The sequence below is a fragment of the Phaethon aethereus genome, assembly GCF_964289735.1.
Source record: "Phaethon aethereus genome assembly, chromosome: 3".
Taxonomy (NCBI): Eukaryota; Metazoa; Chordata; class Aves; order Phaethontiformes; family Phaethontidae; genus Phaethon; species Phaethon aethereus.
Window position 1 is genome coordinate 73,275,640 of NC_138576.1, and position 13,579 is coordinate 73,289,218.

The following is a 13,579-nucleotide window of genomic DNA, read 5'->3' on the forward strand; positions in this document are numbered from 1 at the left end:
CAGTTTGGGCCCATTGCCTTTGGTCCTGTCACTGGGGACCGCTAAAAAGAGCCAGGCTCCGTCTTCTTTGTACCCTTGTATTTATATACACTGTATATATACACATTCATAAGATCCCCCTGAGCCTTCTCTTCTCCAGGTTGAGTGGTCCCAGCTCTCTCCGCCCTTCCTCCTATGTGAGATGCTCCAGTCCCTTTATCATCTGCGTCGCCCAGAAGCATGCATTGCAAATAAGCACGCAAAAATTCCAAAGCTTTCTTGCATGGCAGAACCTCGCTTCAAGTTGTTGGTTCCTCTCTCTGTCAGCCAACACAACCAACACACAGCAAAGCACTTTAGCACAGCAAAGCTCTAAATGTCAGAGATGTCAGCAACCGTGCCAAGGCAGACCTGAAGTCCCTCCGGCCCAGACAGGGGCCTTGGGAGGTGAATGACAGGAACTGATTGAAAAGATTCTGGCTATGAGAATAAATATGCTTCCTGCTTTTCACATCAACACAGGAATTTAAAAGTCTAATGGCAAAGAAAGTACTTGTACTGCGGGAAGAAAAGAAACACAAGATCAAATGCCATTGAAACCACTGGGCCTTAACTAGATCCATAAACACCTTCCTACATTAGGGTTTAGCGATTAGGAGCTTCTTGTATTTTGTATTCCTGTTGATCTTACACAAGCCTTCAACTCCCTCCCTCAGTGAAACCTTCCAGCTTTAGGTCTTCATTAAATAAAGCTTGGCTCCAATGCACATCATAAAAGTAAAAACTGATAGGAAACAGAAGACACGATCATGAGGCATACAACAAAAAGGCACAACACGCAGTCCACATAAACAGATTAAAAAATAATTAGGCATGGACCATTTTTAGGTTCATTGTCACATTTAACATTTGCCTACTCTTTTTTTATTTTATTTAAAAAAACACTTATTACCTGGGCACTGGGGAGAGGGGCTGCAGTTTCAAGCAGCGGAGGTCCCACTTCCTGTACTGCTGGGACCGGATCCATCGCTCGGTGTTTTTTACCATGTTCTGTTTTTAAACAAGAAAACAGCACACACCAGCTGCATCATAAACGCTGAACACAAGTTTCAAACAATCTCACGAGTGTGTTGAAATAACTTTTACGGCAAAGCCTAGCAAAAAACAAACTTAAAAATCCTTCCATTTCACGGTTTTAGGATGGAAGAATAAACAAGCACTACGCTACTACTGTCCTATTGTTTGCCCACTTTTTTTATGAAAGAGGCAAGACCATTAACATGTAAGTGGCAGAGAAAAGTCTCTAATTAGGCACTTTGAGCTTTTATTCTGGTACAATGGAGAATTGATTTTATTCTCTCACTCCTTAAAAATAATGGAAGATATTAATTGTTCACTGTCTGACTCATGCTGCTTCCACATAAAACAATAAACTTTTGGACCCTCTAACCCTCACGCCAGAAAAATGTGCACAAACATAATTAATTTTCACTGTCTTACCGGAATAAGTAACATTAGTCCACTGATACAAGTGCGTCTGCCAAGCTTTACTGTAATCATCGAATTATGTTTGATTTTTAATTTTGATTTGACATGTTTGATTTTTAATTTACCTTTCTCTAACTAAATGTAACAGGCATGGCTCACCCTAACTAACTGACTAAGAGTTGCTATTAAAATGGAAGGCAGGTAAGATGTTCAAGAGAGCAAAACAAAAATTAAAATCTACACTGCAGAACCAATTTCTACAACTCCCAGAAAAAGCAACAAATTTACAATGTTTGATGTTACACTAACCTGCATTCGCATTGCTATTGCAAGAGAACCAACAGTGTTTTCAGCAGCGTGGTTGTTTTGCTGACCGTAGTTTTGTTTCTCTGTAAAATAAAAGTATTGCACTAATAAACCACAAAGCTTGTGTGAGTGGGAGCATGTGTATTTGAAAGCTATGTCCAAACAAAAAATTTCTGAATGTTGACTTGAAATTTAACAATATGACTGACAAAATTATAGGTGGCTTATTTAATACTTCAAATGAAATCAGCCAGGAGAATGGATATAGCGTGAAAAGCAGAGAGCAACTGTATGCTCTGAAGCATATCATGCAAACACACACATGCATATGATGAAGCATACGCATACTGGAAAAAGAAAATTAGCAAACACAGAGATTAATTCCAGGATCCAAATAACTGCTTTTGGAAAACAACAACAACAAAACCACAAAAAACCCGAACAAAAAAACCCAAAAAACCAAACCACCAACAAAAAGCCAGACAGCTGCAAGGATTTGAAAAGCTACATATATTTTTTTAACTGAACACCTAAATGAGCATGGTAAAGATTGTTCTTTTCTACACACCCATCACAGCAAGAATGAATCACAGCAATGAAACAATCCAGAATACTATATAGGATTATTATCCAACGGGATTTATAACCTGGAATCAGAATATGCAAAAATTTTTGAGCAGCAAAAGTTATCTTCATCAATGTGACATTAAAAGTAGATATTCTAAAGAGTCTACATAATTTACAGTGACTCCAACTTTAGAGACAGTTATAATTGTTTCTAGTGGCAATATATCATATAATAATCATACATTAGCTACCCTAACTAAACATATAGTCGTTTTCCTGTAATCCTTCTTTTGGCTTGTTCTTCTGTTGCTGCTTACTGACTTTTATCTAGACACAATTTCTCCAAGATTCACATCCTAGTCTCTCCGGTCATATCAAGGCCCCAGTCGCATTCTAAAGGGCGTAGACACAACTGTAATAAAAAATAACAACTGCACGCTGACAGCTTTAACTTTTCGCCCACAGGGGAAGTGAAGAGCAAACCCTGACCTGGTCAAGCTCTCAACTCCACTCATCCCATCTGTACCGATCATAAAATGCTCACGTTGCCTTGCACAAGTACCCCTCCCGACAAGGGTCCCTGGGCTGGCAGGGCGCAGAGACCTCAGGCTGGAGCCGGAGCGGCAGGCAGAGGTGTGCAGAGGAGTCGGCACAGCACCCTGCCACAGGAGCCCAGCTCCAGCCCACTCTCTCATGCCCATCGTCGAGAGAGCGAGACCCTTTCCGCAGCCACCCCCAGCCTCATTCAGTATGTTTTGTCATCCTTTCTCAAACTTTCTTGTCGCTTGACGTCTGTACGTCAGTGACAAAGCTAACCAAGCAGAAGGTGACAGTCCTGACATTGAACTCTAATTAAGAGAGTGTCTGAAAGTGTCTTCTACTTGTATTAACACTTGCCATTTAAAAGGAAAAATAAAATTTAAAAAAATCTTCTGGAGATGCACAGTTTTAGACTCAGACAGGGGAGTTTTACTGGAAGTCTATCACAGTCATAAGCTGACTGTTGTTGCTTTGAGACCAGGCTGGGAGAGCTGCCAAAAAGACAAATGAAGTAGGAAGAATGAAGTTTAAAATCCCCTTTCAGACAGCTGTGCTTTACAGAAACATTTCAACTTTTTATGTTGTTTGGCTTAATGTGACTTCTTTATCAGGGCAGGGCTAGCATGTGGGTAAATACATATCAGAATTAGACATTTCCCTTCAATAAACTACTTCTCTCAGGCTGCCTATGCTACACCCTCACCCTACAAATGACTAACCAGGCTTTTATAGGGGTGAAGATGAAGCTAGAGGTGAAAGTCACGCTCACGTTGAGCTAGCAAGACAATCACAGGATTGCAACAGCTCTCTCGGGATAAATTTTCCAGATGGGAGCCGGAATAGCACTCTCTGCTTTGGAGTTTGGCCAGAAGAACAGCTGAACTGCAGGCATTGTGCTCCCTCCTCTGACTCACCCCAGCGAAGGCCCACCCGCCCGTCCACTTGTACCCCGTTGTGCGAGTGGGTGAGAGGTGCTGTCACGCGCTACCCGTCCGCTCAGGCAGCTTAGAGAAGAGGTGGGGAAACGGTTGCATTTCCCACTAACGTGCTTAAACCATATGGGCTTCAGCTTTCAAGTGACACCAAAGGAGTTGGACATCAAATCCCAAATAATTTTGGCATCCTTAAGTTTTGTGCAGAAACTTGATTTTCATTTCTACACATCTGCATATAAAGCATTTTCCCGCAAGACATTACCAGCACCCACTTGATTCCAAAATTGTTAGTGCAGCAGAATAAGATGTTGCACTGCTACAAATTGTAGAACGTTCTAAAATTGTGATCACCTAAAAATCTTTGATTGGATTAAAAACATACTTGAAAAAGAATTCTGTCACTTTGGAGCAAGCACTTTTAGATCTACTCTCCCGGCTTACATCATTTAGAGCTGCCCAACTCAACTATGTCCCTGCAAATTTTCAGTGCTTTTAAAACACTCAAGTGTCTTAGCCTACATGTGTACCTAAGAAAGATAAAAATCTAGCCATCACCCAGCAAGAATAAATGTCATTTCATGGCCATTGTTGCTTTCAGGCTTCATTTAGCGCCTGTGACGCCACAGACGTTAAGCTGGACATTTCCAAGGCAAGAAAAAACCCAGAACAATTTCCAAACACCTCAGCCAGATTGCACCACATACCGAAAGTGAAGAGTCAGTCGTAACACTCAGTTGTTTCTCCAAGATCACGATTGCTTCACAATGGGCTTTCAATAAATATCTTGCAAGTAAACTAAGTGCATTCTTTCTGTCAGACACCTGTGTTTCATGTACCTCTTTAGTAAGTCTTGAGGCCAGCATTTTTTAAAGCTGCTAAAATGCATTTCCGCTATTCTTTCGGAGTTTCTCCAAGATTCTGACAATCTCAAAAGCATAAGCATAAAGGCAGATGGACATTTGGTAAATAAGTTCTATTTAAATTATCTCACTAAAAATCTCACTCTGCCTTTCCAAAGAAATGCTGTACTTCACACAGCCCACGGCTACAACTTGAAAAATGAAAAGTAATCTATATGCTTATGCCAAATCTTACATTTCCTGCCTTAAGAATTAATGTTGGTGTGGTACATGAACACCACTCAAATGTTTTAATGCTGTTTTCCTAACAGCCCGTTTTCAGGGAAGGGAAATATTATCTATAGTTGTATCGAGTAACTAAGGCATGATTCTTAAGATACTTAAGTCTCAAGATATGGCATGCAGTTATACTGCGTAACTTTCAGGTCTCTGAAGACCCAGACTCCCTCCGCAAATGGAAGGAGAGAATTAGATATCTGAAAGTGGGGCTTGCACCAGGCAGCACGCAGAGCTGGGAGACTTCTGCCATTAGTGATGCCCGCTCAGGCTACAAGGATTGGGTTACCCCCATCCTGCCTTCATAGACCTGCACCTCTACCCTGAGTCCAACACCTAAGAGGCTTCTGCTTCGAAGGATTAAAATGAGGAGGGGCCATTCCTTTTCATTTATGTGTTTATAGGTGCTACTGCTGTACCACCATCCCCTCTCTTCTCTGCCCCTTTCCCTTTCACCCCCATTCCTCCTTCATGTAAGTGTACGTTATATTTGTAGGTTGGGTACCTGCTGAAGAGACTTATGCTCCAATCCCTGCACCACAGATACTTAAAAATTACATCCAACAATCCCTATGAAAACCAAGTGGACACTAAAGATGCAAGGAATTTCCTAATCACTAGGCTAGGAAAAAGAAAACATGAATTATTTTTGGACAACTTGTGCAGCATCAGCATGGGATAAGGCTTGGTACCCACCCCGAGATCCCCAATAGGATCAGAGCACTGTTCTGGGAGGTGGAAGATGAATGCCCAAATGCCTTCAGACAACTGAGTGAATAATAACCCAGACCTCCCACATCCATAGCATGTTCAAGCCAAGAGGATATCATGAAAGGCAAGGAAAGGAATCTCTTGCTAAAGCCATGCTTTGCATGGGAACAGCAGCTGCTTTATTATGAGCCTGATCTTGCATTAGCTTTGTATCGAGTGTCTGCTTAATTTGTCCTTAGGGCATACACCTAGTTCAGGAAGCACACAATTAGTTTTCCTTGGCCTAATGCCCTTTTCCCCAGTTTTATATCAATAGATGTCAATACGCACACTTGTGATAGATTTAGAGAGACACATTAATCAACCACACTACCCATGTACTTCCTTATTTTCCTGTTCATTCACAACATAATACCATCTGGACACAGAACAGTCAAATTCATATACATATGAAAAATCTAGAAAATACCTAGAGATCTTCACAAGACTTTAAGGAATTTTACAGGAAATGCAATTCTAGCAGTAGAATAGAATAACTTCTGGTTATTCTAGATTTCTTAGTTCTATTCCTAATAAAATTCTGTAGCATTTTTCAACTGAGAAATTAATGAACATGTACCCCCTCCCCAACCAGTCAAGGGAGGAGGAGAGAGGGGAATCCAAACTCTTTTTGTAGGAGTAATTACTGCAGGAGACGTTCTGCCTGTTCTTAGCTACACATGATGTCTCTACTCCTTCCTGCACCATTCTCTGCACACAGCTTCACAGCACTTTGCAGTTGGCATTTTCACCCCCTCTTCTCTTTCCCTATGTTCCAGGAGAGTCCACAGAAGTCACAGGCTAGTACGCTGTACAAAACAGCACTAAATAATAGCTCATCTGATGGTCCAAAAGTCTTCCCTCTGAATTCTTTGAATCCACGGGATCATCACTTATTTAACACTCCTGGTAGGAAGAACCTGTTCCAGCCTTTCTCCCCTCACCTGACATCTTTTTCCTATTTACACGAGACATGTGAATACATCCCCTATACACAAACACCCACTTTTGAAGGCCCTTTCCTGAAGATGTAGCTTTTAACCACATTGCGTTGTCACCAACATGCCACACGCTTATCTCAAAGACTCACCGTACATCACTTTCAAGAACTGGTATCTTTTAATGCCTCTTACCTGACAGCAAGTCACGAGAACAACTGATAATGGTGGTTCCAGGCTTTATCCAGCTCACAGGAACATCATCGGGTTTTGTACTGCCAAATACCACCACATCCGCGTGATGAAGCTAGGGACAGCCCAAAACACCCCCCAGAAACAATACAAACATTTAATGTTAGAAATACATTCTTGAACATGCATCTTGTAATATTCAGACTTATACAGCAATAAGCTTTTGAGCAAAGTATTTGCAAACAGCAACAAAAAAATAATCCAAATTGATGGCTTGATTCTTACCCCACATGAAATTTAAGAACAATAGCATTTAAAATGAAGTCAGGTAAACAAACTGTGAAATCAGGCAAGTGGTGTCAGAGTAAGCACCAGTAATATTTAATGGGGATTACATACTTTCAAAGAAAAAGCCCTACCATTGTCCAAAGCCCCGTCCAACAAGATGACTTGGAGAGACTTAAGAAAGAGAAGTGTTGAAAGACAGTAAATAGGCAATTATAAAGAGTACAGTCAGATTATCTGACCGTAGAGAACCAGGCCAGCTGACAGGAATGCAAGATGACCTGATCTGCAAACATCACTGCCTTTGAAGAATAACAATCGAAGCATTTTTTTTCCTTCTCAGTTCATGTTTGCTAATCAGTGCCTCTGATTTAGTTCAACCTGACAGATGTTGGAGCAAAAATGGTTACTACAAAAATTCTTATAATCAAAGACATAAGCATCTTCCTGTCCTCCCTCCTCTGAAACAGGGCCCTGTACCAATTATCAGAATCACCATGATATCAGGGACAGCACCAGAGGCAGATGTATAAAGATCCACTAAAAAAGCAAAATACAGGCACAGCACTACCTCAAGCCTAAATGTAAAAATTATTTCAGTGCTACAGTGATTTCGGGAATATTTTGAAAAATGCAAATTAATACCAAGTGTCAGAAACCTGGCGAGCCTCTCTATGAATTGATTTGTGACTGACAAGCGTTCCAGCTTCTTTTTTGGCCAAAAGTGCTCTGACGCAACCCTGCCCAACACTCCGGCCAAGAAAGAACAGCTACAAATCCTGTCAGGATAGCAGGTTTTTGGCACAGCTGAGCATCCAGGAGGGGAGAAGAGCATAAATGTGGCGGAAAAGGCAGAAAGCTAAAAAAGCTCCATCTTTCCCTCAGAGGACACATGGATAGCCTAACCCTCCTTAGAGATCCACATGCGGAAACAAAGCCAAAAGCATGGGAGATTTATTTGCTTGACAAATGACTAATGCAATGAGCTGATTCAGGCCTCAGTCAGAAGTCCTAAAACACTCCTATGATTGCCTGCAAACGTACAGTCTCAACAGTCATTCAGCCTTACCCAAATTGCTTACACTCCTGCGTCTGGTGCGAATATCAACTTACATGCCACTCCTAGAAGGCCACGTAAGTCATAACGCTTGACCAGTGTCAGGTCAAATCATACTGAGGAATCTGCAAGCAAATTTGGATAAAAAGATGCTGCTGCAATGACTCGTGTACCAAGAATACTATGCTGAAGGTGCACTCTCCCCTGCAAAAGGACGCAGACTCCACCGTAACGGTCAACATCATCAACATGGAGAAAACCAGTGATCATTCTCAGCCACATGAATTCAGCCTTTTTTGTAACAAAATAATGATTCACATTCTAGCAGATACCATTCATATACTGGAAGTCAGGTACATCATCCCATGTGAAGCCTCTGGGACAAGGACTAAGAGCTTTGCACACCACTTTGTATCATGAACCTATAAACCAGTTGAGAGGTGTATGCAAGAAGTAATAATTTTGACAAATATTCAGCCAACATACTTATGACAGAATTGATCCAATGTAACTATAACACCAGAAAACAATTGACCTGACCAAATATTCATCTCTATGACTACTGATCATAACGTTCAAAAATGTTAACAGCTGAACACAATAATTTTTGTGGCCAATTTTGTAGTTCGGACAGCTAATGTTGAACATACTCATAAATGCTTCGGAAAACCAGCTGAACCTTTCATCTCATTGCCCTGTCCCACCTCCTCCTTGAAAAACGTTCTATCATACATGGCAGTGAACAGTTGTCCTATGGGTTGAAGACACATTGATCTCTGAGCCTTCCCTGCCATGATTTCCTTTTCCTTATTTCACAAAGAAAGTAATCGTAAAGGAATTAAAAAAAAAAAAAAAAGGCACAGATAGAATTGTATCTCTCTTGCTATAAGCAAGTATTTTATGTGCAACTATTGAAAAAGTTCCTGGAGAGTCAATATAGAATTTTTTTCTCCCCTGTATTTTAAAAAAATTATATCCAGAAACTTGTTTGATTGGGAGACTGAGCCCACTGAAAGCAAAATAGTTGTTTAGAGAATTCTGGGTGTCCTTGGAGGACATTTATGTAACCTCCATCGGGATGTTTTGGTTTCACTCACAGGAAGTCGTGCCCTGCTTTTTTTCCTCTCTTGCCATAACCTTCTCTTTTGACTGCCAGTTAAATCACTAAGGCAAGCAGCAAGCCTTGGGAGGCATGTGCAGGCTTATCTCCTACATCAGAAACAAATCACAGACGTTAAGGATGGAAAAGACCTACGAAATCATCACATCCAACCTCCCTAGCAAACACACCGCACAGTCCCCAGAGAGAGGATGCGCCTGACAGGAACCAGATGCTACAGGCAGCCATAGCCAGAAGGTCGAGGAGATGCCCATGAGGGGAACGTGCGGCCGCAGGGCAACCAGCTGCCCGGTGCTCCCTGGACAGCAAGGCTGCGTCCCACCAGGCAGGCTAGAGAAAGGAATGACAAGCATCATGCCAAGCCATCCTTAATTAACTAGGCAATAGACTGAAGACTAAGTAAGCTAATACTCAATAGTATCCTGCTTTCTCACCGATAAATATTTTTTCAGTTGGGAAGAGCTGTGCCAATAAATAATCTGAAACCTTGCCTTATAACAAAATACGACTCTCTCCACCAAGATTTAAGTAGAAGCAGATTAAGAAGCACCACCCATTCCCAAGACAGAACACCAAATGTTAAAACAACAATACAGACTTTCCAGCCAAGTATTTAACAATAACGGTACAAAGTAGCTGTATATTCTAGATAACTGAAGACCCATTTTGCCATGAAGACTGCATAAAAATTTAATTTCCCCATAATTAAAACTGACTGCTACAAAAGCCATTTTAAAATACGTTATCAAAGACAAAAATATTTGAAATTAATATTTGAAATGTAAACCCCCTCAGTTTCCTGGGTATGAAGTTAGGCCAGCTAAAATTTAAGAGATGGGATGAGGAATAGGAATCTGACTCAAAGTTGCTTCACAACTCTCCTTAAGAAAATAATCATTTTACACATCAGTTTATAGATCAGGTTTCACTTCAATCACAGCAATTCTAATTCTTTCTGAAATCTTGAAATTTTTTTATGTCAAAGACTATTTTCAGGTACTTTTTCCACCCAGGCATGTTCTTCTTACATGGTCTCTTCCAGTTCCATCTCTACCCCAGGAAGATCAAGGTTTGGAAATTATTGGCAACCCAGAGGGACAACTACGCGTGGTCTGCTCCGATCCCTCCCCACCAAGTTGTGGTCCTCAGGGATGGGCCGCAGCGAGCAGCCACCAGCTCCCTGCTACTGTCTTCTTGCCCAGACACCCATAGACCCTTCCCTACCACATCAGCCCAAATGCATTTGCCCTACACAGTGCACTTAAAATTTAGGTCCACATCTCTACTGCAGGCTCAAGCCTACCACTATGATGTCTGCTTTCGCAACCGTTCCGCTAGCTCACAGACAGGGAGATAAATTTCAAATTGCAAGGAATAGAGATGATGCACATAAAATGCTGAAGCAGAAATACTTTGTCTACACCATTGTCATTAGAAACTCTCAAGCAGCCTCCCTCTCCTCTTGTGGGATCTGTATACCCGGTCACACGTTCTTTTCATGCTCACTTACATGCTTACAGTACGAAATGTATTTTTCTGCCAGTACCAAGACTCTTAGTCTCATCAAGACAGCAAAAACAGGACAGTAAATGACTACGAGATCTCTAACAGTCTGAAGCTTAAGCATTGGCTCTAAGGAGAAGCAGGCTGTGGCCAAAAGAGGCCAAATTATCCAAGCTGGAAAGGAACTTCCCATTCATGCACTCCAGCTGAACCACTCTCCTTCTCAAACAGACTTTTACAAACAAGATTTCCATTCCTAATTATACCTAGGTACACAAATTTTCAGTTCTTTTACAATAAAATTGTAGGATAGCAGCTCTCTCAAAACAGGAATGATGTGGTTCACATACAGACTACATTTAAGAAGATGTGCTGAAATCTTGACTGACTGAATTTAGATAACTATGCAAGTTATCTAAATGCAAGTTCCATTTTCTCATAGGTCCTAAGCATCATCCATGTTTTGGCAAAAAAATAGTCTGTATTTTGCAATTTGAATCTATTTTATAACCTCCTTTCAAACTGGAAAGCCTAATTTGAACATAATAAAGGATTAAGCACATCAATTCCCGTTCTTCACTTGTAACGCTGAATTGACTTTTGGGTAGCCCCATTTTTAAATGACAAGAAGTGAGATGTTCCTGAAAGTATGTCACTAGGTCATTCTTCAGGCACTCTGCAGTGATTGTGCTTTGCAGAGTTATCTACACAGAGCTTAACAGAATGATAACACCGTACCTATTTCCACCAAAATGCTCAAGTGTTTATCTCTTACTTCATAATTTATTTTACACCCAATATATCAATGCAAAAAGACCAGCATTTCTTCATGGCAACTATGCACAGCTGTGCCAGAACCTGCTCAAATATACTGCTTTCTTTCATATGTGATTTTATTTGAAAACTCAGGAAGCTCAAGAGTGTCGAAGGACATGGCTCAGCTGTGCCATGATAATTATTTTTAATAACTAAAGTCAAGCAAACCTAAAATGGAATAAAAAGAAACATTAATAATTTGCTCACCTTAACAAAACATGAAGTGGGGAGGGAAAAGACCATGCAAAGTGTGTCCATTATTCATGCAGGTCAAAGCAAGGAAATTGAAATCTACCATTATTTATTTAATTCTGTTTTCCTGCCATAGGACAGAAAAGACTTGCTTTAAAGGAGCAGACGAAGTCAGATGGCAGACGGTATTATGCTGTTTGTCAGCTGAGCTACCTCTACATTGTTAGACTTTTCCTAAGGTGGGCTAGAACATCCCTTCCTCTTGATCATTTTCACAATATTTTTGCAAAAGTGCATGATTTAAAGAAGCAATAACAAGTCCATAGCAACACAAAACTTGATCCAAAAAACCCTACAACCTTAGTGTTGTCTATCTCATTTAAATCGATACAATTTCTAAAGAAAACGCTTGTTGTTATGTTATCCTTTAAAAAGGACAACAAATCAGCAGAGCTAGTCAAAAGAAATGTAGCAGCCGCATAAGAAAGGCCTCACATCATTAAGTTTGGGCTTAGTGCTTCAGGGGCCTGGCCAGGGGATTAAAACAAATAAGATACACCTACCCTTAAGATCAATTTTTCCTTTCCTGGTATATATATATTGCAAAACAAATGCATCCCAATGAGAAGTTCATACACTTCCTAAGTTCATCCCTCATTTCTTAAGTGAAGTTATTACGCTACCATAGGTTATACTTCCAAACAACAGCACACAGACTGCTATTGCAGACGTATCACATTCAGAGGAAGGAAAAAAAATGTACAGCCATGTCTAAAGTTAGTGTATTCTGCAGTAAAAACAAAACATTAATTAATTCTTCTAAGTCTTGGAAAAGCCTCGAAATTAACTAACACACTTTTTTACTCGAAATTCAAATAAAAAAAAAAAAAAAATCAAGAGAAGAAACCTTGTGAGCCTTTCAACTGCTTTTACTTAATCAGCATTTCAAATGAGCAAGAAAAAATAAGTTCATATCATCAGCTATAATCATGTTATCTGACAATGTTTACTTCGAATACAGGTTGCCACAAGACAGCAGTACCACGCTGTCCAGTAGGAAATCCATGTTCGGTTTCTGACTCTCCAGCTTCTGGGAATATGAAACAGGATAATTTTCCCTGCCTGCACTAGATTTTATCTCGGAGCTAGAGTTCACTATAACAGAGGCACACCCCGGCCAGGGCCCGCCGCGCTCTGAGGGTTACCGGTGACACCCTGCTCCAGCCTGACAGACGAGGAGGAGGAAGGTAGGTTCCCCCGGAGCTCTGCTGATTAGTCCTCCAGGCAAAGCAGAAACTCCCTTCCCGCAAAAAGTTTAAATGGCCTTGGGAAGGCTGATGCACGAAGCCTCAAACTGCCTCCTGCTTCGGCCTCCTACTCTGTTTCCCGTCAGCGACCTGCTGCAAGAGGTAAGCTACGGGGAATGCCAAAGAGCAAGGCACGGCTCCGGGGAAGCACCTGGGCAGAAGGACAGAGGATCCCTCTCCAGCACAGCGACAGCACCGCGCAAGCAGCTCTGGCCGGCTCCACGCCTTTTGCTGTGAACCAGCGGAAACACCCCCGGCCACCCTGTCACCCGCCCCACGCAGCCTCCAGCGCAACCCCCGAGGAATAACCGAAGAACGAGGCTTGTATCAAGCTCCCAGCGCTCCCCTCTCCCAGCGAGGCACGCGTTTCCCAAGTGCCGCCAGTCACTTCAAGCGCGGAGCCCAGCCAGGCCTGACAAAAACACCCGCCGCCATGAAAACGCAGGTTTGCCGGCGGACTTTCTGTCA

At 41.5% G+C, this 13,579-nt stretch overlaps 1 protein-coding gene across 1 annotated transcript in view; it reads right to left on the reverse strand.

The window, feature by feature from the left end:
• MTHFD1L (methylenetetrahydrofolate dehydrogenase (NADP+ dependent) 1 like) overlaps positions 1-13,579 on the reverse strand; it is a gene marked incomplete at both ends in the record, with an annotated part of 149,956 nt that overhangs the window by 127,650 nt on the left and 8,727 nt on the right. The window contains 3 exons of the mRNA XM_081998394.1: positions 932-1,029; positions 1,777-1,856; positions 6,835-6,946. Of these exons, the coding sequence (XP_081854520.1) occupies positions 932-1,029; positions 1,777-1,856; positions 6,835-6,946 (290 nt within the window). The remainder of the gene's footprint in view (positions 1-931; positions 1,030-1,776; positions 1,857-6,834; positions 6,947-13,579) is intronic.